This window comes from Acomys minous, assembly GCF_964271855.1.
Source record: "Acomys minous genome assembly, chromosome: 13".
Classification (NCBI taxonomy): Eukaryota; Metazoa; Chordata; class Mammalia; order Rodentia; family Muridae; genus Acomys; species Acomys minous.
This window is the reverse complement of record NC_140495.1, coordinates 15,641,681-15,667,295: the sequence shown is the minus strand read 5'-3', so window position 1 is coordinate 15,667,295 and position 25,615 is coordinate 15,641,681. Positions and strand designations below refer to the sequence as shown.

Here is a 25,615-nt window from a genome sequence, read left to right as displayed (position 1 = left end):
TAAGGTGGACACAGATTAAGGACAGCGAGCCAGCTGCCATAAACAGACACAGACCTCATTAACTCACTCTACTCCACAGCCCAGAGCTGAAAGAGTGGGAAATAGTTTCTAGCCTGGAACAGACAGAGGGTGTGATGAAGGCGGTCCAGGAAAATGTGGTTGAGATTCCAAGTCCCAGGGACGGGGCCAGTGTTGCACAATGGGGAAACAGAAACGGGGTCATCATAGCTTCAATCTACTGCTGGGGCTCCTCATCCGGTGTTTGGCTCTTGGCTTCTTCTCTTTACACCACTCCAAATCCTCAGGAATTTCCTCCAACTGTACATTGAAGGCTCTGACACAACTATATGAGCAACCTACCTATAGGGCAGCCTTAGAATCCACTGGGCTGGGAGGCTGGGGGTGGGGGTGCTGAGGAGATGGGGGCAAAGGTGGCAGAGCTGCTGTGTGGGTTCAGGGGGAAAAGAGGCACCCTAGGGACTCCCAGGAATCCCCTGCCACTCTTCAACGTCAGCCAAGTCTTCTGGGTGACCTCAGGTTGGGTTGGGGGGGAAATATTCCCCCCACCAGCAGGCTGCCCGCAGGCCACCTGCTTGAGCCAGTCGAGGGGCACTATCACAGACAGGCACGCTAATTAAAACAGGAGCCACCGCACCCTCCCCAGTCACCCCTCGCTACCCACACAAATTACATTTTATATGTTTTTTATTTACTGTGTCACTTTTAATTAAATCTGTAATCGCCCGCCTGAGGGGGCCGTGGTCCCCGTTTCTCAACTCAGTGTGATCCGAGAGGGTTGTGCACATGGGTGTGGTATGAGACTGTGTGCATGTGGTGATATTTGCATGAGTGTATCCTGCAGGTGTGTCCATGTGGTCATAGGTATCTCTGCATGGACTTCCAGGCTTGAGGGACAGAAAGACTGTGGACAGGCGATAAGCAGGCATGCCGTGCAGACGCACAAAGGGTATTATGTGAAACATGTGGGGGCCTCGCTTCGTTTTTTTTTCTTAAAAGGAAAAATAGAAAGTGTTCAACTCACTAGGCTTCTAAATCAGAAACAGGACCATAACGCAGTGCTCAATAGGCAGAGCCAATAGTAGAAATAGGTTTTGTGTCCGTGTTGTGGTCAGTTAAGAGGAACCACGGAGAGAGAGAGAGAGATGAAAGCCAAGGAGCTAGACTGCACAGCAGGGCACACACACAAAGGAAGGGCAGAGGGGCGGGCGAGGGTGTGACAGGTCCCTGGGCCAGCGGCAGGGCCTTGAGAGGCTGCCAAGCACAGCTCATCTGTTCTGAGGGAATCAAACCCTTGAGAGAGCTTTCTCCAGCTGTCACCTGAGATCTCTGTTGGGATCTTGGAGGGTTTAGTGGCAGGACTCCTCCTGGGAAGCAGAAGAAAAGCTAGGAAGAAATACTGATGTCAGAGGCCTGGCAGAAGCACCTGTGTCCACCCTGGGCTTTTTCTGTCCAGAGACTGGTTCAGTATCTAGATAAAAACATGTACTCAAGGACACACACACACACACACACACACACACACACACACACACACACCAGGTAGATTTAAGGACACCTGGAGTTATAGGACAAGAATCTACCCAGGTTAGTCAACAAGGTAGAGATCAGCATTACTCGTGAGCATGGGAGGGATAGGCCTAGCAGAAGGGAGGCGTCCCTCATATGCAACTACAGGGGTTAGGGAGGTACAGGTAACTGGCAGTACCATATGAGAGCTCCTGTGTGCTCCTTGCCCACAGCGCAGTTGTATGGCTAGGGTAGGTAAGCAGGTTTGGGAGTCGGGGGATGGGGTTCCTACACTTAGCTGGAAGCACAGAAATCAGAGTCAGGGGTGCCTACTGAGGATGCAGGCTGTATGAACATGCGCGCACGCACGTGTGTGTGTGTGTGTGTGTGTGTGTGTGTGTGTGTGTGTGTGTGTGTGTGTGCCTGTGTCGGAATAGGATCCTGGCCCCACCCCTGCCCTTCTGCAGCCCCCACTTCTGCCTCTGCCTGCTCCTGGCCCCAGTTGATTAATCATGGAGCTGAGTGGCTTCCAGCTTATCAGGTACCTTAATAGCTGAATAATTCCAGCCCCATCAGCGGGCCCTTAATTGCTTTCTTGTGGCTGCGGCCTGGAGTGCATGCTGAGTGGGTGAGCTCCCTGGGGACCAGCCACGGGCTCCAGGCAGCATGCTGGATGGGAGCCCAGCTCACAGTTCCTTGCCACCCTGGCGGCCCTTCTCCACGGGCCACAAAGCATACCAGCCCTGCTTGCTCGCTGAAGCCTGGTTGAGGGGTAGGTTCCTTTGATGCTTTGGAGGAGGGAGGGCAAGAAAAATCATCCTGGAGGGAGCTGCTATGGCCCCAAGTGAGACTCTGGAAAAACAAAGAAAGCCTGGGCAGGCAGAAAACAGGGGAGGCCATTGAGATGTGAGGCTTGGGCATCAAGGATCAGGAAGACGGATTTAGCAGGGAAGGATCCAGAGCGCTCCACCTCAGCCTTCTGCCCTGCCTCCCCAGCTACCGTCATCCTCAATGAGCTTAACTGGACAGAGGCCCTAGAGAGTGTCTTCATTGAGAACCGTAGGCAAGACCCTACACTGTTGTGGCAAGTCTTCGGCAGTGCCACAGGAGTCACCCGCTATTACCCAGGTAGGCACCCTGGCCCAGCCAGCACACATCTTGCTCCATCTGCAAGCCTGCCCATCCTGAGGTGCATGGGGTACAATGAACCAAGTCGCTCTAAGTCCCATCTGTGCCAGCCAGGCCCTTCTGCCGGGCTAACTTCACCCTCTCTTTCCACAGCCACGCCGTGGCGAGCCCCCAAGAAGATTGACCTGTACGATGTCAGAAGACGGCCCTGGTGAGTGAGCAAGGAGGGGTTGAGGAGAGAGACCCCCTCGGTTCCCCATCTCTCTTGCCCACCCCCCCCTCCCTCCCAATATCCAGACCTCCGAGCAGGGCGCAGCCAGCTCTATCCAATTTTCATTTCACACATCGCTGCCACTGGAAAATAGATCCCATCACCCAGGCAAGCCGCCCAGCTGCCTCTGCCCCCACACACACCGTCCACTAACCAGTCCCCACACACACACACACATACACACACCCACTCAGAACTGAGAGATCAGACCAGTGAGGGTGTTCCCAAGGGTGGACAGAGCCTCTGCCAGCTCATCCGGCACCCTACCCTAAGCATTTGATCGCTAGGCACCCCTACCCTAGGCCTTCTGCCCCTGTGGATCACCTAACCACCCCTCCATACATCTAGTTTGCTTAATGAGGGACCAAGTCGCTTTTATCATGAGAAGGGTCTGTCTTTTTTATTGAGCATGGTCTCCCCAGTGTCTAGACCCATTCTGACCCCATATACCGGGTGGTCGGTAGAAACACTTGGCTCAGTAAGTGGGTAGAGGAAGCACAGAACCTAAGGGACGCTGTCCCTAACTGAGCCTTCTCGCCGGCAGGTATATACAGGGAGCCTCATCGCCCAAGGACATGGTCATCATCGTGGATGTGTGAGTGAGCACTGTAGGCTGGGGGGAACGGGCTAGGGCTGGATTACACACACACACACACATACACACACACACACACACACACACACACACACACACACACACACATACACACACACACACACATACACACACACACATACACACACACATACACACACACACACACACATACACACACACACACACACACACATACACACACACACATACACACACACACACACATACACACACACACATACACACACACATACACACACACACACACACATACACACACACACATACACACACACACACACACACACACACACACACACACACACACACACACACGTGTCCCGTGCCTGGTTTCTAGGAGTGGCAGCGTGAGCGGCCTGACCCTGAAGTTGATGAAGACGTCCGTCTGTGAGATGCTGGACACGCTGTCTGATGATGACTACGTGAACGTGGCCTCAGTGAGTGCCAAGGTGGCGGGCAGGCTGGGAACTACTCACCCCCACCCAGCTTGCTCCCATGACAACCGTCAGCCTTGCGCAACAGCTGTCCACTGTGGCCAGCCTGAGGCCACTCAAACACACCCCACCCCCACCACCACTGTCCCCACAGTTCAACGAGAAGGCACAGCCCGTGTCCTGCTTCACTCACCTGGTACAGGCCAATGTGCGGAACAAGAAAGTGTTCAAGGAAGCTGTGCAGGGCATGGTGGCCAAGGGCACCACAGGCTACAAGGCCGGCTTTGAATATGCCTTTGACCAGCTACAGAATGTGAGCCCCACGGGTGGACAAATGGGTCGCCAGGGGTGGGCGAGAGACCAGGCTTAGTGACATGGGGAGATAAAGATGGATGGCCTTGTTAAAAGTAAACAAGCAGCTTAGACAGAGAGCAGCAGCACCATCTGCTGTGTGGGAGGAGGGCCAGAGGACCAAGAGGGAGGCCCCACCCTAGGCCTGTGAGAGACCAAGGACTGCCTGACTCTGCGTTCACCCTTGACTAGTCCAACATCACTCGGGCTAACTGCAATAAGATGATCATGATGTTCACGGACGGCGGTGAGGACCGAGTGCAGGATGTCTTTGAGAAATATAATTGGCCCAATCGGACGGTGAGGCTCAGCCCTGGTGGGTGGCTGCCCTGAGCTGGGCCCCGGGGCAGGAGAGGGCTGTCCTCAGGTGGCTGCAGCAATAACCTCATTGCCCCGACAGGTGCGAGTGTTCACGTTCTCTGTAGGGCAGCATAACTATGATGTCACACCCCTGCAGTGGATGGCCTGCACTAACAAAGGTACCTCACTGGATTTCACTAGCAGGGCATCATCTGCCTTGCTATGTCCTTCTTGCCAGCTGTCTATCCATATGTCCAGCTGTACGCTCACTCTCTGTCTGTCTGTCCTCCCGTTGCTTTGTCTATTTGGTGGGCTGTCTTGCTTGTCCATCTGACAAAGCATCTTTCTGCCCATCTGGCTGTATGTCCACTGTCCATCTGTCTCCCAGCTCTTCTGCTCCTACGTCTGTTCGCTGATCGGTCCATCTCTCTGTGCGTTTGGGTAAACCCTGACCGCTGCTGACATCCTAAATGAGTCTCCTTCCTCTACCCCATCTCTGTTAACCGCTCCCACCTCTGTTGCTTCTTCAGACCCCTGCAGTCTATATTCCCTTCTATAGCATTGGTCACAATGCCAGGGCAGTGGTGGGGACCATAAAGGAGTTTTGGGAGAGAACTGCAGATATACCCTAGGGGACCGTTACCCCCTGTGCTGTGCTGTACCAGTCAAATCCACATCTCCTCCCTTCTCAGGTTACTATTTTGAGATCCCTTCCATTGGAGCCATCCGCATCAACACACAGGTGAGGATGTGGGGGAGGCCGTCCCCCCTCCCCTCAGTTCTTGACTTCCCTCTAGTTGTGGCAGTCTGTGCCTTCCAGCCATGGGCCGACAGTGACCCCTGGTGGCTCTTATGGAGCATTGCAGCAGATGAACGTGAGTTGGGAGAAGACATTTAGTACCTTTCCTCTCCCAGGAATACCTAGATGTGTTGGGCAGGCCCATGGTACTGGCAGGCAAGGAAGCTAAGCAAGTGCAGTGGACAAACGTGTATGAAGATGCACTGGTAAGGCCTCTGGGCAAAGAGAGGGGACTGGTGGCCTTCCCTCAGGGATGTACCCTCAGGGTCAAGGTTCTTGAGGGGCTCCTTTTGGTGTTGACCAAGTAAATGAAAATGACAGGTGGCCTGTGCCTGAGCCCCTTCTCTGAACACTCCGAGTGGGGGCAGGGCTGGCTGCAGAAGGAAGACACATTCTCCTCCTCTCCCTTCAGGGCCTGGGCTTAGTCGTAACAGGGACCCTCCCTGTTTTCAACTTGACACAGGATGGCCCTGGGGAAAAGAAGGTGAGGTGTCCAGTGAGTTACCTGGGGAAGAATTGGCATGCCTTTAGCAAGTCTAGGGGGTGGGCGGGGGATCAGGCACCCTATAGACTTGGCAGAACAGCTATCCACGTCAGCAGCTCGGGGCCTTTAGAATGAGGCCTGGGCCAGGGCATTCAACCCTGGACTTGGCTCATTATAGTGTACCATCCTGTTCCCTTGTCCCAGAACCAGCTAATCCTGGGCGTGATGGGCATCGATGTGGCCCTGAATGACATCAAAAGGCTAACTCCCAACTACACAGTAAGTGTCCACCTGCCCCACTGCCCTGCTCTGCTCTCCATGGTGGTAACAAGCCAGACTCAGCCAAGGAGACACGGGGAACAAAAGGCCTTCTCGGGGACCTTTGATAATCAAGAAAAGACTTTTCCAAAACTGGGGACAGCTTCAAATAGCATCCACTTTCCATGCTAATACTGTACTGTGAAAGCAGCCACAGACAAATCATAAACGTACGGGCCATACAGATTTTTCACTTTTGGTGGTTGGTTTTTTTGGTTTTTGTTTTTTGGGTTTGTTTTGTTTTGTTTTGTTTTGTTGTTTTTTGGTGGGGTTTTTTTGTTTGTTTGTTTGTTTGTTTTGTTTTGTTTTGTTTGCGATGGGGTCTCTCTATATAGCCCTAGCTGTCCTGGAATTCACTATATAGATCAGGCTGGCCTCAAACCCACAGAGGTCTGCCTACCTCTGCCTCCTGAGGGCTGGGATTAAAGGTGTGCGCCACCATGCCTGGTAGCCTATAAAGTTTCATTTGTAGATACTAATATTTGAATTCCATATCATTTTTATATCATAAAAATTTTTTTAATTCAATGTATGTAGAAATTTTGCCTGCATGTATCTCTGTGCCTGGTGCCTGTGGAGTCCAGAAGAGGTCACTAGACGCCCCAGAACTAGAGTGTTACAGGTGTTTGTGGGCCACAGTATGGATAGTGGGACTCAAGCCAAGGTCTCTGGAAGAGTGGTCGGTGCTCTTAACTGACAAGCCATCTCTCCAGTTATTCCTTTTGATTTTTTTTAAATTTTATAAAAGTATAGTGGTGCACGCCTTTAATCTCACTTAGCACTGGTGGAGACAGAAGCAGACAGATCTCTGAGTTTAAGGCCAGCTTGGTCTACCGAGTGAGTTCCAGGACAATCAGGGTTACACAGAAAGATCCTGTCTTAAAAAGAAAAAAATTGGCCAGGCGGTGGCAGTGCTCGCCTTTAATCCCAGCACTCAGGAGGCAGAGGCAGGTGGATCACTGTAAGTTCAAGGCCAGCCTGGCCTACAAAAGCAAATCTAGGATAGTCAAGGCTAACACAGAGAAACCCTGTCTTGAAAAACCAAAAAAAGAAAAAGAAAGAAAGAAAGAAAAAATTAATAATAATGATTGTTGGCTCTGTTTCTTAACAATTAGACTTTATTATACAACCCAACAATCCTATACAAGAAGGAAAAAGGGTTAAAGGGAAACAAGAGTAAACCTTCCGGTATCTGTTCAGGACGGATCCCCAGGTGTCTCTGACAGATCCTCAGGTGTCTCTGGCCTGTGAGCTGGTCTCTCCCCAAATCCACGTGCATCCTGCTCCAAAAGCTGCAGCCGCCTCCTCTCTCCACCTGTGCCTCTCTCAGGCGAGCAATAGCCGGTCTGGGTCAGGATCCCTGCCCCCCCCCCAAGACAGCTTTCACCTGGAACAAAGCTTATAATCCTTCCCACACAACCCCCTTTTTCTTTAAAAAAAAAAAAAATTAAGAACTATATACAAAATGTACACATATACAGAATCATTAAGTATTAAATACATAACCCAATCTTTTATTTTATTTTATTTTATTTATTATTAAGAATACAGTGCTCTGCCTCCATGTATGCCAGCAGGCCAGAAGAGGTCATTGGATCACATTATAGATGGTTGTGAGCCACTATGTGGCTGCTGGAAGTTGAACTCTTAACCTCTGAGCCATCTCTCCAGCCCCCCAATCTTTTTATATTTGTTAATTTTGGAGAAAGTATTTCACTATCTTATCAAAGAGAGTCATTTTTTATTGTTTAAAGTTTTTTAAAAGTCTGTTTATTAGAAATTGTAATTATCAATCTATAAAGGTGTTTTTAATTCTGCAAAACGAAACGTATCTTTCACCTAAAACAAAGCTTACAATCCTTCCCACAAATGATGACGATAATAATAACCCATATGAGGCTCACAGGCAAATCACAGCACCAGGTGGCAGGCCAGAGTCAGCCGTACCCAGACGTGTGTGTGTGTGTGTGTGTGTGTGTGTGTGTGTGTGTGTGTGGTGTGTGTGTGTGTGTGGTGTGGGTGTGAGTGTGAGTGTGTGTGTGGTGTGGGTGTGTGTGGTGTGGGTGTGTGGTGTGTGGGTGTGTGGGTGTGTGTGGTGTGGGTATGTGGGTGTGTGTGGTGTGTGTGTGTGTGTGTGTGTGTGTGTGTGTGTGGTGTGGGTGTGAGTGTGAGTGTGTGTGTGGTGTGGGTGTGTGTGGTGTGTGTGGGTGTGTGTGGTGTGGGTATGTGGATGTGTGTGTGTGTGTGTGTGTGTGCGTGTGCGTGTGTGTGTGTGTGTGTGTGTGGTGTGTATGAGTGTGAGTGTGTGCGTGTGCGTGTGCGTGTGTGTGTGTGTGTGTGCGCGCGCGCGCGCGCGCACTGGACAGAGAACCTGGAAGGAAGCATCAGAAGCCGAGGAGACCAGACCCTTCCAGACAAAAGCTTGAAAGTGAAAGGCAGAATCTGGTGTGGGGAGGCGACAGGACAGCAGTCTGGCTATTCAGAGCCTGTGGTTAGAGGACCTGAGTCTCAGCTATGAGAGCAAGGGGAAGCGGGAAATAGGTGCCAGGCTTAAGCTGGAGCCATGTGAAACCCTTGCTCGGTCCTTGAGGTCCCACATACAGTGAGAGAATTAATTATCAGGGTCCCGTCCCTCCCACGTGCCTTCCACCAGGCCTGCGGGGTCCCAAGAGTCTCTCCCTCCTGTACGATGCCACTGAAATGGGGACAGGAAAGCATAATTTGAGAAAGCAGTAGGTTTAAGCGGGCCACGGTGGCACAAAAGCAGCAGCCTTGTAGGCGGCGTGCGGGTGCAGAGGTAGGGCTGGCTGATGTGCCTCCATGGGCAATGAAGAATGCCCGCCTGCAGGGCTAGTCAGCCTTTGGCGGGGGCTGGTGTATGCCAGGCACCCGGCCTGCAAGTCCTGGACCCCGACGCAGACTTAGGGACATATGGCGGGAGGGGATCTTTGGCCAAAGGCTAGCAGTGTGGGACGCACACTGGAAAACACCTCAGAGTTTAAGAAATCCCTGAGCAGCCCTCTGAGCCTCCCCAATCTCTACCCGACAGCTTGGCGCTAATGGCTATGTGTTCGCCATTGACCTGAACGGCTACGTGTTGCTACATCCCAATCTCAGACCCCAGGTAAACCAAGTGAGTGGCCCCAGGAGGGCAGGTAAACCCTCTAAGGTGAAGAAGACTCCTGATTTCCTATCTGGCTTCCCGTAGACTACCAACTTCCGGGAGCCAGTGACCCTGGACTTTCTGGACGCAGAGCTGGAAGATGAGAACAAGGAGGAGGTGAGGTGAAGGCAAGAAGGAGGGAGGAGGTGACTGGCATGGGGGGGGGTGTGGGGGAGGGGGGGAGAGGAGGCAGGGGAGGGTCACACCTTTGGCCCTTGCAGATCCGTCGCAGCATGATTGACGGTATCAAGGGTCACAAGCAGATCAGAACATTGGTCAAGTCCCTGGATGAGGTATGAAGGCACAGGACGGGGGGAACAAGGGCACCCTATCCCTGCCCACCCACCCCTGCCTGCTCACCCAAGAACCTGATGCACCCTCCCCTCCCAGAGGTACATAGATGAGGTGACTCGGAACTACACCTGGGTGCCCGTGAGGAGCACCAACTACAGGTGAGTGAGCCAAGGCTGGGCAGACAGCGAAGGGCACAAGATAGCCCAAAGTCTGAACCCAACTGCTTCTTCCCCCATCTCGTACCCCCATCCTTACTATATTTATTTACCCTGAGATGTTTGCCCTAACCCCTCCCCCAGGGCCTCCCCTGGCCCCTGTGGGGCCAGAAGCAAGTCCTGGAAGAACAGGACTGAGGACAGGATAGTGCACCTGTCATCCCTGCACCCCCGCCCCCCTCACCTGGAGGGTCTCCTGGGTCTCATGCCCCGGGGCATCATCTCAATACACTCAGACTGCTCACAGCCAGCATCGCGGCCAGGCTTGACCCTGTGGGCCAAACACTATAAGCACGGGCTGTCTTCGATGTGCCCCACACGGCTACTCCGTGGTCCGTTGCAGAATGCCAGGAGTATTGTCACAGCCCAGGACCAGCCCATATTGCTTCCTGGCTCTCTCCTGGGTTCACGTTCTCCCCTTCAAAAGTTTCCTGTTGGTCAGGAGATGGTGGGGCAGGCGGGTGCTGAGGTGGGCAATAGGGTGGGGAGTCACTTTGGGGCTAGTAGGCTCCAAGCCTCCAGGATGGTTGCGGGAGAAGAGGGTCCAGGACCCTAGTATCTCCAAGGTGCTAACTCCTAGGATATGCAGTTGTACAGGGGAGTTGTTGGCTGCCACAGCTTGGGCCTTTCTGGTTCCAAGGGCCAAGGGAGGAAGAGTTAGTGTGGCACACCTCTCCTCATTAGTGACCTGTACCCTCCCCTCTTCCCCAGCCTGGGGCTGGTGCTACCACCCTACAGTACCTTCTACCTCCAAGCCAACCTCAGCGACCAGATCCTGCAGGTCAAGTGTAAGTGGCCTGGCCCCTGCCTGCACCCTGCACCCCTGCCTCTGCCCACCCCCTGCACCCTTGGCCGGGCCCCCAGGCAGCATAGCCAGCCGTGCTTGCCACCGGCAAGGCAGCCCCCCCCTGCCCAGTCTGCCCAGCCTCAGGCGTGCCCACGGGCTGGGGAACCAGCCTTCGGAAGTCTGTGGAAATCTGCATGCTTGCCTTTTCTCAGATTTGGTTCTAGAACATTCTCTCATGGTTTCCATTGAGGATTGTTTTTGGTTTTTCCTACCCTTTGTCTGCCCTCCTCAGCCTGCCTGCCCTGAACACTCCTGGGGGCTACATTCCTGGAAGACAACCCTTTCCCTCCCTTCTCTTCTGCTCGGCTTCCCCTGTTCCTCCCTCTGTGGTACTGCCTCTGTCCCCAGGTCTCTTGTCCTCTGTTCCTTCTCTGCCCCCTCCTTCAGGTCACATTCTCCCACTACGTCTTCCTCTCCTTTCTCCCCACCCCTTCCTCCTTTCCTCTTCTCTTCACCCAAATCTTCTCTCTTGCCTCTCCCTTCTGCTCAGCCACTCCATTTCCCTCTTATTTTCCCTCCATCCCTTCTCCCTAACCTAGAATCTCCAGCCCACCCTCCCCCTCCCCCTCCCTCCCTCCTCCTCTCCCTCCCTCTCCCTCCCTCTCTTTCTCTCCCTCCCTTCCTCCTACCTCCCTCTCTCCCTCCTACCCTCTCTCCCTTCCTCTCTCCTTCCTTCCCTCCCTCCCTCTCTCTCTCCCTCCCTCTCTCCCTCCTAGCCTCTCTCTCCTCCTCCCTCACTCTCTCCTTCCCTCCCTCCGTCTCCCTCCCTTTTCTGTCTTCTCCCTCCCTCCTCCAGCTCTCCCACTCCTCTGCCTATGGCTCCCCAAGCATGTCTGCTCACCATGGGCCTCTCTGAAAAGGCCTGGATCTCAGGCTTGGCCCCTGCCTGCCCAATGCCAGAGGTCACTGGGAGGGAGGCTGGGGCTCCGGCCCCACCGGGTGCCCCCCACCTGCCTGGCCGACTGGGGCTCATCTCCTTTGAGTTTCTCGCTCTCTCTTTTCTCTCTCATGTCGTTTTTTTTTTTTTTTCAAGAAGTTTCCTTTCGGTATGATGATGAGACACAATATTTTCATTCAAACAGCCATTGAATAAAATATTGTTTGTGCCCCTCCCCTTCCCCTCCCCCTTTTCGTTTGTTTTTGTGTTTGTGTTTTTGTTTTCCTCGCTTTCTCTCTTGGTGGACTGTCCCAGTGCCAATCAGCAAACTGAAGGGCAAGTATATTCAGAACCAGTGCACCCTCCTCTCCCCACCCCTACCCCCCACGCCCCTGCTTGCCACCCTTCCTGCCCAGGACCAGCCACATCCCTGCCCTCTGGGGCTCCCTCCCAGCATCCCTTGGCTCCTCAGTTCTTACCTCTCCTCCAATCCTGACACCCCATCTTAGAGCCAGTAGCCCACTTCCGGGGCTGTCTGTAGAGAGTTCTCTAGTGTGTCCTGTGGACCCAGACCCCTTCCTCCTAGTTCTCAGTTCTTGTGGGACCCCATGGGAGGTCCCCTGCCTCCCCAACTTCTCTGCCCTTCCAAGACAACTCAACAGTGAGAACAGAACTGGATGCTTTTCCCCCGCCACCACCCACGCAGCAGGGCAAGAGGCTTGAGCTGCAGTTGGCAGGGCAGCCCTCAGAGGAGCTCATGCAAGGAGAGGGAAGTCCCGGCAGGCCCACTCTAGATGGCTCTTAGGCCTCTGGCTTCTGGTATGGCCCCTGAACTCATGACCTTCCTAGAGGAGAGGTGTCAAGGCTCAGAAGCCTCAGTGGGGGTCACACAAGGCAGACAAGCTGGCCACAGGAGGACAAGGCTGACCAGCCATCCCAGGTAACGTGTGTGCTGCTGCTGCTGCTTGGAGGCCTTGCTAAGGACCCTTGGCCTATCCCTGCCCTTAGAGGCTGGCCGATCCAAGGAAGGCCAGTCAGTGTGGGAAAGCTATTCCCTTGGGAAAATAAAGGCAGACTCAGGAACTGTAGGCTCTGCCAGGCATGGGGTGGCATCTTCTGGAGCCCAAGAGCCAACCAACCAGTCTGGAAGAAACCAGGCTAATGACAAAAGAAAAGGGTGCCTAAGTCAGTTCCCAGAACAGTGGATGGTGATGTCTCATCAGACAACAGCGGGAGTTAGAGGGAGGGGCATGTGAGGACGTCTGCCATTGGTATACAGAGAGCTGCCTTTCCAGGAAACACTTGACCTTGTGAGGCACAGAGAGCCACATGGGGCTGTCCCCCAATCTGGAAGCAGAGGACTCCCCCAAGAAACCCAGGGCCCCCTGTCTAGCCTAGTCCTACAAAGGGAGTATAAGCTGCCCCTGCTGGCCTGGGTCAGAGTGGGGTGCATACCCCTGTCCCACTGGCTTGAGTTGTCTGTTTTTCCATCTCCCACATCCCCACCCACTGACCCGAGGACTTCAAGGCCTTGGTAACAAGACACGTAGTATAGTCTCCCTCCTCCCTCCTTTTTCTTTTTCCTCCTCCTCCTCCTCCTTTCCCCACCCCCTCCTCCTCCTCCTATGGCTTGTGTCCAGACCTTCCCTCACAGTCCCTCTCAGAAAGGAACAGTCCAACCAGTGACTGCCCCCCAAAGCAGCCCAACTTTCCTATGTCCAGAACCTTGCAGTGCATCACGGGAGTATTTGAGATCAGCAAAAATCCCTCATGTGGGATAACTAAAGCTCTGGTGTAAAAGTGAGTTTGGGGTGTAGGGGTCGCTGTGAGTTCGAGGCCAGCCTGGTCTACAAAGCGAGTGCAGGACAGCCAAGGTTAACACAGAGAGACCCTGTCTTGGGGCAAACACACACACACACACACACACACACACACACACACACACACACGGAAGCAGACTGCCAGAATTACACAAGCCAAGGGCCCTCACAGATGTACATAACAGGTCTGGGGATGTGGTTCAGTTACAACAGTGCTTGCTATCACATGGCATTTACAAAGTCCTGGGTTCCATCTCCAGCGTCGCATAAGCCAGATGTGATGGCGCATGCCCATATCCCAGCACTCTGAAGCTGTGTACAAGAGAGTCAGAAGTTCAAAGTCATCCTCAGCTGTAGAAGGGAGTTCTAAGCCAGCCTTGTCTTAAAAGCAGGGCAATCCAGCCCAGGTGAGCGGAAAGAGGGACCATAGCTTAGTGGAGCCCTGCTGCAGCCACACTCTTAGGTCTGTGAGCACAGGCCCGTTCAAAGACAAACACGTACACACACTTATGCATCCATGCCACATATCTGCACAGCGCATAAGCCTGAAGCACAGGCCACACACCCCCAGACACCCCCAGTATTCTCCCCTGTCTAATCCTAGAAAAGGAGGAGACCAGACCCTCCCATGTGCTCCCCCCAACCCCAAAGCCAGGAACGCAGGTATGCAGAGTCCAACAGTAACCCTGTCTCATCACACACCATGGAACAGTTCCTGCACTCTGTGCGTTTCCCTTTACCCAGCATCCTGTCCCAGGAAGGACACCCCTGCCCTAGACCTCCGTGATGCACTGTTACCACCACCACCACCAGCAGCAGCAGCAGCAGCAGTAGCTGCTCACACCCGTCTCTGGTTGGACTGTCTGTGCCCGTGAGAAACCCTTTCGGTTTGGCCATGTTGATGCCTGACACAGAACAAAAGCAAGGTGTGACCAAAATGCAAACAGCTGCAACAAAGAGAGATTTAAAAACCTGCAGCCAAAAGCCAATTCCCTTCCTCAAAGTCTCTTTGGAGGCAAAGGAAGCTCAGCATGCTGTTTTTCCATTACGGTTGTAATAAGAGCAAGACTGGCGCCTCCCCCCGACCATGCATATATATAGCAGTGTGTGTATATATATATGTGTGTGTGTGTGTCCGTGTATATGTGCTATACAGCAGTATGGAAGCATATACAGCCACGCCAAGGGACTCACTGCCGACAGAGGACCAGGCCCGGGCAACATATTGGCTATAACTGCCCTTCTCCTGCGATGCTGTAGTCTCCACAGGCCCTACACCCTCCTCGCCCTCCCTTCTCTCTGGCTCAAACCTGAACTTGGAAGTGGCGGGTTCCCTCTCTGCTGGTGTCTCCCCTTCCCCTCAAGCCACCTTGTCCCTACCTGTCCCTCCAGCCCACCCCCCCACCCCACCCCCGTCAGCTCTAAGCCCCCTGGCCTCCCGCCTCCCGAGCCCCCGCCGGATAACCCCCCCGTTTCTGTTGCAGATTTTGAGTTCCTGCTCCCCAGCAGCTTTGAGTCTGAAGGACATGTTTTCATTGCTCCCAGGTAGCTTGCGTGTGGCCTTGCTGAGGCGTCCTCCCCTCCCCTGACCGTCCTGGCCCTACCTCCTGCACTGCTGCCTGGAACTCTGTGTGTCTATGTCCTGTGCAGTGTTGCTCCCAACCCCGATACATAGCCCGGTATGTGCGGCTGTGTGCATACCCAGGCCATGTAGCCGCACCAGGCAGCAGTAGCCAGTAGCCCATGGCCTATCTCCCACCAGGCCCCGGGGGCAGGCAGACTTTGGATTCTCTGCTACCTTCTCTGCCCTCCTAGGCAACCAGGAAGGAGCCTTTTCCACCTTGGGCTGGCTGTCCCACACACCCTTGCTGGGCAGCTGCTGCTCTGGTTTGTGGGGTCCTGCCCGTACCTACACCTGACCCACCCACCTCCTATTGTTGTCCTGTGTCAGTCAGTGTTTGTGTGGGTCTGAGGGCTGAGCCAGCCAGAGCCCCTGTGGGCAGTGCCAGCGGTGCGGATCCTAGGCCTGGTGGCTCACTTAGGAGGGGCAGAAATGGGAGGGAGGGCAAAGGCTAGGATGACCTTCTCTAGCAAGTGAGGTGTGAGGGACCAGAGCTGTCCCTGGAGTGCACGCTCGGTGTAAACACATGCATCCTCGTGTGCATGCGGTTTGCCTTGCACTACATCTGAGGAGGCTACAGCCCCTGAAGCTCCTGGTTACCTGGGTGGTTTTGGATGAGAGCACTCCCCGGCACCACATGGGGCTCTGGACACGCCTAACCTCTGTGCATACGCACGTTGCGTGCATGCGCCCACAAATTTCTGACTCTCTGTAGATGTTTGTACTTGTGCGTCATTGTGTACATGTGCAAGAGGCCAAGTGTGTGCGTCATTGTGTATATGTGCAAGAGGCCAAGTGTGGGCGTCATTGTGTACATGTGCAAGAGGCCAAGTGCGAATGTGGGGTGTGCATTCGCGACTGGGAACGGTGGGGGAGACATAAGCCTGGAGAGGCCAAGGGGAGAGATGGCGTTTTTATGACTGGTTCAGGAGCACTGAATAAGTATGTGAGGGAAATACCCCACAAGTGTGAACATACATTTCATGTGTGTGGCATATCTTATGCACAGTTGTGTGGCTGTTACTGGGTATGTGTACATAGAAGGTACACATCACAAAGACATTGAGGGCCAGTAAATCAGTGTGGCTGAGAATCCGGTCTCAGGTGCCCCACACTAGCACAGCCTGGGTAAGACATAGCACATTAAAAAACAAACAAACAAACAAACAAACCTACCCACAGAGTTGCTATCATATAGGTCACTGGGGAGACCCCTGGTGGCAGGGGAGTGAATAAAGGAAGGGAGCAAAAGAGCTGGCTCCATCCATCAGGACAGAGACACTGTTCTCCAAGAACCTGCTTGAGGCTCGGCCGTACCCATGTTCTCTGGACCCAGAGCCTGAGGCTGGTGAGGCCCTGCCCAGGTTGAGTATATCAAGAAACGGCCAGTCATTCCTACTGACCTCACAATGGTGGCAGGAGGAGAAAAGTGAGCCCCAGGAAGCCAAAGGTGCAAGGCCAGGAAGAGGTGGGGTGTTGGGAGATGGTCTGATGTATTTTGATAATAATTACTACTTGCTGTCTGTCACCCACCTTTTGCTTAATAAAAAGCCATCCCACCTGGGCAGGGAAAAGGAGATTGATGGGGTTTAGAGGGAGAGGAATCCTGGGAAGAAGAAAAAACCACCACGAGGAGAAAGGAGAGAGACCTAAAGTGAGGAGAGGCAGGCCGCTACGGGTTAGCTGGAGAAGCACATGGCCGGCGGCATGGATAGAGAAAATGTAGCCCAGAAAAAAAAAAACATTAACAAGTATTTGGGACTATTGATGGGAGGTAGCTTGATAGAAGTTATAAGAAACCGATGGCATGGGACTGAGACAGGGATCCCATGCCTGCCCCACTGTGGGAGGTAGTTTAGAAGATTGAGATCTGCCGTGCCCTAAGGCTATTTTAAAATATAACCTGTGTCTGTGTCTTTATAGATTGCTAGCCGGGCCTACAGATAATACAGATAATACGTGTAATTTTAAAAAACAATGGTGGGGTGGGGTCATAGCCAGACTGATAATAGCCAATGCTGATGCCCAACCCCACCTCATGCCCATGGGAACGTTGTAGGGCATACATACAGGTGGATGAGCCAGACACTGGCGTTTGCATTTCCTAAGGCCTCTTGGGCATGCCATCTGGGTCCAACTATACAGTAGAGATGGCAGGTTCCGCAGGGCCAAGACCAGGAAAGAGAAGACCCACCATGGGGAAGGAAGTAGATCTCTTCCTTCTGCCCACCCTGCCTACCCCGACTAAGCCCCAACAGCCTCCAGGCCCTTGGCGACCACAGCCTGTGAGAACATTCACGCCCCGCCCCTCCTCAACCTGGACTCCTCCTTGGCCAATGTCCAGGCCGACCTCCCGGGAAGCCTGGAATCCTCTGCCCCGTGCAGCGCCCCCAAGCCCCACTCTTCTTGCCCCTCCCCCACCCTCAGAGAGTACTGCAAGGACCTGAATGCCTCAGACAACAACACTGAGTTCCTGAAAAACTTCATTGAGCTCATGGAGAAGGTGACTCCAGACTCCAAGCAGTGTGAGTATACGGCAGGGCATCTGCGTCTGGGGCGGGGCCTGGGGTCAGGGCGTAGAGGAGGCTTTCGCCGGAGGCTGGAGATTGGGGGAAGGGATGCCAAGGAACCCCAGTAGGACACCCTTCCACCTGGGCCTTCTCTTCCAGGCAATAACTTCCTTCTGCATAACTTGATTTTGGACACGGGGATTACGCAGCAGCTAGTGGAACGTGTGTGGCGGGACCAGGATCTCAACACGTATGCACTACCACCCAGGCTGTGTGTGTGGCAGGAGGCTGGGGTTGGCCCAGAGGCCCTGGCCTTGCACAGCAGAAGGCAGGCCTGTGACCACCACCTCCCTGTTGCCCCCAGGTACAGTCTGCTAGCTGTATTTGCTGCCACTGATGGTGGTATCACACGTGTCTTCCCCAACAAGTAAGTGACCAGCAACGTTCCCTGTCCGGAGCCTTGCTGTTACTTTCCTACCCAGAAGCCTTTGCACTGATGAGACCATTGTACACCATAAGATGCCCTGTGGTGTAGTTTTACAGCCACTGTACTTTGCCTGTCTTGGGCGCTCTAGGGCAGCCGAAGACTGGACAGAGAACCCAGAACCCTTCAATGCCAGCTTCTACCGCCGCAGCTTGGATAACTACGGTTATATCTTCAAGCCCCCACACCAGGACTGTGAGTGTCTGTCTGTCCATGATGCCCAGCAGCAGGTGGGAGGCCTCAACTAAGACCAGGGACATATGAAGAGAAAGGCTATGCCAAACACTGTATGAGGGTCCCGTAGGCTTAGGCTGGGTCCCAGCCCTGGGTAGGTAGGACCCTGTTTGGAGTGGCCAGTATGGTCAGCCATCACTCCTGACCACTGCGCCCATCGACCCCAGCCCTGTTAAGACCACTGGAGCTGGAGAATGACACAGTGGGCGTCCTCGTCAGCACGGCTGTGGAGCTCAGCCTGGGTCGTCGCACGCTGAGGCCAGCAGGTGACTGCTAAGACCAAGGTGGGGCCAAAGGCGGTAGTCTGGAAGCTGAGCCGGCAGGTGGCACAGATAGCCATTGCTCTGTCTCTCTCTCTCCCACAGTGGTAGGTGTCAAACTGGACCTAGAGGCTTGGGCCGAAAAGTTCAAGGTGCTTGCCAGCAACCGTACCCATCAGGACCAACCTCAGAAGGTATTTGTGCAGGGGAAGGAGAGTAACCCCAGCAGTGTCCCCAAGGACCCCTAATAAGCCTGCCACTCAGACTGGCTCCAGCACCTGTGAGAAGGCAGGGGTGCTGCAGATAGCCTGGGAAACCCGCAAATGAATGGTAACAGAAGGAAGGAAAACTGGTGGGCGCCTTACAGTCCTCCTCCTCCCCCCACCCCCATTCTCTGCCCAGCAGTGCGGTCCCAGCAGCCACTGTGAGATGGACTGCGAGGTTAACAACGAGGTACGTGTGCTCTGGTTCTGCTCTGGGCCCCAGCTTCCCTCATCCCCAGACTTCTTGGTCTCAACTGCGACCCCTACCCTGACTTTAGTCTTGCCGTACCTACAGGAGTGGTGCCCCTCGCCTGACATAGCCTGGGGCAGGACTCCTCGTCGTCTTTTTTTTTTTAAATCTCCCCTCCCTACCTCTTAGGACCTACTCTGTGTCCTCATTGATGATGGAGGATTCCTGGTGCTGTCAAACCAGAACCATCAGTGGGACCAGGTGAGGGTCAGGAAGGAAGTGGAGGGAGGGAGTAGGTCAGAGGCTTCTAGAGGCATGGATGGCACTGCCAGCCCTGGGACTGTGGCTCAACCCCCACCCCTCTCTCTCTCTCCATCCCCAGGTCGGCAGGTTCTTCAGTGAGGTGGATGCCAACTTGATGCTGGCACTCTACAATAACTCCTTCTACGCCCGAAAGGAATCGTATGACTATCAGGCAGCCTGTGCCCCTCAGCCTCCTGGCAACCTGGGTGCTGCACCCCGAGGTGTCTTTGTGGTAAGCTCCCAGAAATATCTGGAGATTGGAAGACTAGCCTACAGTGACCCCCACATTTTAACATTTAAGAGCGGTAGGGTCGCTGGGTGTGGTGGCGCACGCCTTTAATCCCAGCACTCGGGAGGCAGAGGCAGCTGGATCGCTGCGAGTTCGAGGCCAGCCTGGTCTACAAAGCGAGTCCAGAACAGCCAAGGAAACCCTGGCTCGAAAAACAAAGGAGAGAGAGAGAGAGAGAGAGAGAGAGAGAGAGAGAGAGAGAGAGAGAGCGCACTAGGGTTGACCTAGAACTTGAGGCAACAGTGGTTCTCTCTCAACTGCAGCCCACCATTGCAGACTTCCTTAACCTTGCCTGGTGGACCTCTGCGGCCGCCTGGTGAGTCCTGGGAGGAGAGGTTGGTAAGGGAGGCCAGTTAAAGCACTGGCCTCTGCTGACCGCCCATACTGGGCGCCCCGTGCTCTACAGGTCCTTATTCCAGCAGCTACTCTACGGCCTCATCTACCACAGCTGGTTCCAGGCAGGTAGGTAGGGCTTGGGAGGCTCCAGTCTCAAATCCACATCCAGGGCAGCAATTGCTGCCTCTTCACTGGGAGGGCGGGGCTTAGGGCTGAGCCGAGCCGAGGCGGACTTCGCGTCAGGGTCTGTGGGCCGGGCTGAGGCGTCTGGGCCCCGCAGACCCGGCAGAAGCCGAGGGCAGCCCTGAGACGCGCGAGAGCAGCTGCGTCATGAAACAGACCCAGTACTACTTTGGCTCGGTGAACGCGTCCTATAACGCCATCATCGACTGCGGAAACTGCAGCAGGTACTTGCAGGGCGGGGCCGTGGGGCGTGGTTTGGTGGTCGGGGCGGTGGTTCCAGGGTGGAGCGAACCTCCGAGGCCCCACCCTCCGATCGTTCCTCCAGGCTGTTCCACGCGCAGAGACTGACCAACACCAACCTTCTCTTCGTGGTGGCCGAGAAGCCGCTGTGCAGCCAGTGCGAGGCGGGCCGGCTGCTGCAGAAGGAAACACACTGTATCCTGCCCCTGCCCTCCCCGCCGCCCGCGCCTCTCCTGCCCCGCGCTCCCCTCCCTGTCTCTGCCACCGCCTCCTTGACTCCCCACCCATGCTCAGCGGACGGCCCGGAGCAGTGTGAGCTGGTCCAAAGACCTCGATACCGAAGAGGCCCGCACATTTGTTTTGATTACAACGCGACGGTGAGTAGGAGGAGCGGCACTGTTGATGTTAGTGAGCCTGGACCCGCTGGGTACCGACCTGTTCCCTGTCTTCCTCCCCGGCAGGAAGATACCTCAGACTGTGGCCGCGGAGCCTCTTTCCCTCCGTCGCTGGGAGTCTTGGTTTCCCTGCAGCTGCTGCTCCTACTGGGCCTGCCGCCTCGGCCGCAGCCGCAAATCCACTCCTTCGCTGCCTCTCGCCGCCTCTGAGCGACCCACACACACAAAATCATACCCCCGCCTTGGCCTCCTAGCCTTTTCGCTCACCCTCCCTTCCCACATTCCCCCCAGTCTAGCGCCTTGGCCACTCCCTCACTGAAGGACCTGGGCCCCTTCCCCCCAGAGCCTGTGCCTTGGGGCTGGGGAGCCCCAAAGTAGGGTGTCATAGTGTTTGGCACTCAAGATTTATCTCACCCTTGAACTGTCCAAGTGCCCGCAGACCCTGGACTCGTCCCTGTGGGCTGGGATAGGAGGCCACAAGCACTGGTGCCAAACCAGGCCTCCACTGACCAACCTGCCTGGAGACTTCCTCTGTACAGGCAACCTGCCTCTGCTGGGTGTGTCCAACCCAGCCCTTTAGCCCCACCCAAACCCAAACTTACCTTCTCTGGGGAACAAAATGGAAGAAGGTGAGATGGTAGTGGTGAGATAATTTTGGGGCAGCCTCCCATAGGCCCTGGCCCTTCCGGGCCTACAACCGCAGACCCACACCCAGCCTTGCAGGTGTCAGGACAGCCTCACAGTGACATCAGTTTAGACATACCCCATACACACCCGGACCCCTGAGAGCAAAAACTAGCCTCTCACTAGACACACCCTAGAGAGAACACACAAGCAGCCACAGACACACACACGCCGTGGGGGCCCACAAAGCCTTAAGCAGGGCAAGAGGTCAGTGAGTGGGCTGGCCTTTGCATTCCATCCTGTCACCTCTGCCTGTACTCTGAGATGCAGCCTGGTTTGTCCTCCCATCTCTAAAGCTGAATGTCAGATAGTGCCAAATGCTGGGGGAAGGCCTCTCTGGTGTCCCCCAAGTGCCCCTCACCCTGCCAGGTGCTCACTGTAACCATCCCTCGCTAGTGTCAGGCTCCTAGAAGGACCACACATCACTGCCTAAATCCCTTTGGCAGAAGAGCCCCATCCAGACCCTGCTCTCTGCCTTAGCAGGGGTGACTTGGTCTCTCCTGGCTGAGCCATCCCACCCCCCATCTGGTTGTTACACACTCAGGCCCAACTCCCTCTGTTCTTCATACACACACACACACACACGCACGCACGCACGCACGCACGCACGCGCGCACACACACACGCACGCGCACACACTGCCCCTAGGAGGCCAAATTACCCCTCCCTTGCTAAACACACACAGTTGCACATGCACGTGGACACACATGCTGCACACACGAGTGTGGGCCTGGACATCTCTTCACACCATTCATTCTTGTCATCTCTCCCAAAAGCATCCTAACCTGGGGGGGCCAGGAGGGGACTGAGGGCAGGGGCGGGGGGGCGTGTGGCCATGAGGCTCAGATGGACTGGGAGGAGGGGGGAGGGGGATGCATTAATTAATGGCTCTGTTAATTAATGTCATGTTGCTTGTTGCGGTCTCAGTGTGTGTATGGCCCAATGCTGGTGTCAGGGTAGGTGTCCATGATGTGTGCCCAGCCTGAATGTCAGCTGTGTCCTGTGGGGGGGGCGCGTGTGTAACTGTAGTGTAGTCAGGTGCTCAATGGAGAATATAAACAAAAAAGAAACAAACGTATACAGAAAAATAAATATATATTTTAAGTTTAAAAACAAACAAACAAACAAACAAACCCGACAAAACAATCCCCATCAGGTAGTTGTCACCCCCCAGCTGGGTTCAGTCCTCCCATCACCCATCTGACCTGGCTGTCCCCTCACCTTGGGCTGGGGGACTTGGGGGCCATTTTCTTTTCTTTGCCCTTTTTTTTTTCTTTAGGTTGTTACTCTATTTTGTACAGACAAGTTGGGAAAACAACAGCAACAAAAAAAAAAGTCGAGAAACTTTGTAAAATATTGTGTGTGTGATTCCTTGTAAAATATTTTCAAATGGTTTATTACAGAAGATCAGTTATTAAATAATGTTCATATTTTCACTTCAAACAGTTTCCGTCCACTGTGTGGGCCTTGGGTTGAGGACTGGGTAGCTACGACCACAGGCGGCCATAGCCTTCGAGCAGCACCCTGCGCTGCTAGAAGGAAAAGCCATGCGGTCCCGTGCCTCCGAGGCCCTGCTCCTACCCATGACGTACTTTGTTTCATATCAAGTCACAAGCCTCTAGGAAACACAGTGTTGACAGGGGGGTGTAAAAACCCACCACCCAGAGCCCCAAGGCAAAGCCAGGACCCAAAAGAAATAGCAGTGAGAGATGCTGAGCCAGGCTGAGCCCCAGCAGTGCCATCAGACCAGGATCCTTTCCTGGCTGCACAAGAGACTCAAGTGCTCAGACACCCTGAGGATGCCAGGATCTGGGCAGCCAGCAGCAAATGGAGCCCAGAGGCCAGGACAGTTCCTGCAAATCAGAGCCAGGGGGGCGGCAGCATGGAGACTAGGTCTCCCTACATAGCCCAGGTTGGCCTGCTTGCCAGGAGGTGCCATAGCATGAGCTTAGGAGTCAGAGCACAACTGAGGGTGTGCAGCCTTTCTCTCCTCCCACTGTGTTGTTCTGGTTGCCAGGCAACAGGCGCCAGAACCCACTGGGCTGGCTCACTGGCCTGACCCCTGCATTCTCTTCATGGGAAGAAAACTGAAGCCACTACCATGGGCCCTCCTGATGTGGATGCATACTCTATTCCTCCAAGGTAGGCAGGACCAGGGACTCATTCCCTCCGGCCTCCTGGGGATTACCCGGCCAAGTCCTCAACATGTGGACTTAGTACCGTTACCAGCACATCCCCATAGCACAGATGAGCCTTCAGGGAAGAAATTCCTTCTAGCTCACCCGATGAGAAGGGTTGGAGGAAATCAGTGAAGCTGGGTGTGGTGGCACCTGCCTGTAATCCACATTAGGGAAGTGGAAGCAGGGGTTAAGGCCATCCTCGGCTATCCAGGGAGCTCTAAGCCAGCCTGGGCTACATGAATAAATAAAATAAAAATAAGTTCAGCAAGAGTCTCAGGTGGCAGGGCTTCTAAGGTGGCTCGGTCAGTAAAGCGCCTGCTGAGCAAGCACAAGGACCTGAGTTCAGATCCCCAGCTCCCATGTAAAGACCCGCAGCCCTGGGGGCTGGAGGCATGAAAGCTGAAGATGGGCAGAACCCCAGAGTTCCTGGAACCAACTGTCCTGCTGGACTGATGAGCTCCAGGTTCAGGGAGAGACCCTGTCTCAAAATAGAAGGTGGAGAACTGTGTGGTGACAGATCCCTTTAATTCCAGCAGTTCTGGCTTGCACCATCACCAGCTTGGTGAGGCCAAAGCACATGGCTCTGTCTGTTTGAGACCAGTCTGGTCTACGTAGTGAGTTCCAGGCCACCCATGGCTGCACAGTGAAATCCTGTCTCAATAATGAATAAAATAACACAGAAAGTGGTAAGAGTGCAACATCCAACATTCATCCCAAGCTACCGTGCACACGTGTGCTCACGAGCATGAGTGACGGCATGCGAGTGTGCGTGTGCACGTGCACACACACCAGAGAGAGAGAGAGAGGTTGATTCAGGCTGGCTAGAGGGAAAACTTGGAAACTAAACATGATATAGGCTATTCCTGGTCTCAGCAGCATTGCGACTTCTGTCAGTCACAGAAGCAACTACGCACACCCCATGACAGCTCTGGGGCCTTGAAGCAACACCGGTGGTTTGATGAAGGGTTGTCAGATAAAGTCCAGTCAGTTATGACTTGAAGATAATTTTTGTTGATTCTTTTGAAACAGAGTCTCATGTAGCCCAGCCTGGCTTCAAACTCACTATGGGTGGCCTTGAACTCCTGACCCTCCTGCCTCAGCCACCCCAGTGCTGGGATTACACTCATGCACCACCACCACCCAGACTCTGATAAATTTTTAACAGGAGGGTTTTGGGTCCTTGGTTACGATCCCTCATGAGTATTGCCAGTGTTTCTTTAATTTGTGCTATCCCTGCCAGTATGGACCGATAGCCCCTTTAATCTGTGCTATCACTTTGCTCTGAATAAACTTATTTTTGCTTCCTTGGGGCTAATTGGTTTTGTTGTTGTTTTTTTTGGGGGGTGGTATGTGCATGTTTCTAATATTGCATGGAAGATCCCTAACCTGAAAATTGTTTATTCAGAATTCAAACTTGACTGAGGATTTGACTCTGTGTTTTGGTTTTGGTTTCCGAGGCAGGATTTCTCTGTGTAGCCTTCACTGTCCTGGAACTAGGTCTATATACCGAGCTGGCCTTGAAATCACAGAGATCCACCTGCTTCTGCCTCCCGAGTACTGGGATTAAAGGTGTGCGCCACCATTGCCCAGTGGCTGTGTTGTGATTTGCTAAGCCAAATTTAACAAACACTGGTGTGTAGCATACAGCAGGAGTCCTGACCCCATACAAAAAAAGGGAGGGAGGAGTGAAAGGCAGTTTTGAACGCACAGGCAGTTGTCCTGAGATACATACCTAAAAGGGATTCTGGATTTTATAAATATATTCTCTTGTCTTATACTTAGTCACATTTTTTTAATGTACATTTTTTTTTTAAAAATGCTCAGCTGGGAGTGGTGGTGCAGGCCTTTAATCCCAGCACTGGGGAGACAGAGGCAGGTAGATGACTGAGATCGAGGACAGCCTGGTCTACAAAGTGAGTTCAGGACAGCAAGGCTACACAGAGAAACCCTGTCTCAAACAACCAAAAATAAAATAAAATAAAAAATGCTCAACAAC

At 53.9% G+C, this 25,615-nt stretch overlaps 1 protein-coding gene across 4 annotated transcripts in view; it reads left to right on the top strand.

The window, feature by feature from the left end:
• Positions 1–24,929, top strand: part of CACNA2D2 (calcium voltage-gated channel auxiliary subunit alpha2delta 2) — a 138,241-nt gene extending 113,312 nt beyond the window's left edge. Inside the window, exons 7-39 of one of the 4 annotated variants that reach the window (XM_084752602.1) lie at positions 2,524–2,655; positions 2,809–2,866; positions 3,471–3,521; positions 3,883–3,982; positions 4,134–4,292; positions 4,523–4,630; positions 4,731–4,809; positions 5,323–5,372; positions 5,546–5,635; positions 5,842–5,913; positions 6,118–6,192; positions 9,281–9,355; positions 9,440–9,511; positions 9,616–9,687; positions 9,785–9,846; positions 10,615–10,691; positions 11,943–11,963; positions 14,932–14,992; positions 17,496–17,593; positions 17,738–17,828; positions 17,943–18,005; positions 18,154–18,257; positions 18,464–18,562; positions 18,662–18,750; positions 18,959–19,009; positions 19,199–19,270; positions 19,392–19,544; positions 19,865–19,917; positions 20,008–20,063; positions 20,218–20,344; positions 20,446–20,555; positions 20,655–20,737; positions 20,822–24,929. In XM_084752602.1, coding sequence (XP_084608728.1) covers positions 2,524–2,655; positions 2,809–2,866; positions 3,471–3,521; positions 3,883–3,982; positions 4,134–4,292; positions 4,523–4,630; positions 4,731–4,809; positions 5,323–5,372; positions 5,546–5,635; positions 5,842–5,913; positions 6,118–6,192; positions 9,281–9,355; positions 9,440–9,511; positions 9,616–9,687; positions 9,785–9,846; positions 10,615–10,691; positions 11,943–11,963; positions 14,932–14,992; positions 17,496–17,593; positions 17,738–17,828; positions 17,943–18,005; positions 18,154–18,257; positions 18,464–18,562; positions 18,662–18,750; positions 18,959–19,009; positions 19,199–19,270; positions 19,392–19,544; positions 19,865–19,917; positions 20,008–20,063; positions 20,218–20,344; positions 20,446–20,555; positions 20,655–20,737; positions 20,822–20,965 — 2,807 coding nt within the window. In that variant the 3' untranslated portion in view covers positions 20,966–24,929. The remainder of the gene's footprint in view (positions 1–2,523; positions 2,656–2,808; positions 2,867–3,470; positions 3,522–3,882; positions 3,983–4,133; positions 4,293–4,522; positions 4,631–4,730; positions 4,810–5,322; positions 5,373–5,545; positions 5,636–5,841; positions 5,914–6,117; positions 6,193–9,280; positions 9,356–9,439; positions 9,512–9,615; positions 9,688–9,784; positions 9,847–10,614; positions 10,692–11,942; positions 11,964–14,931; positions 14,993–17,495; positions 17,594–17,737; positions 17,829–17,942; positions 18,006–18,153; positions 18,258–18,463; positions 18,563–18,661; positions 18,751–18,958; positions 19,010–19,198; positions 19,271–19,391; positions 19,545–19,864; positions 19,918–20,007; positions 20,064–20,217; positions 20,345–20,445; positions 20,556–20,654; positions 20,738–20,821) is intronic. The other 3 variants (XM_084752603.1, XM_084752605.1, XM_084752604.1) reach the window with 3 other exon arrangements.
• Positions 24,930–25,615: the final 686 nt, after the last annotated feature.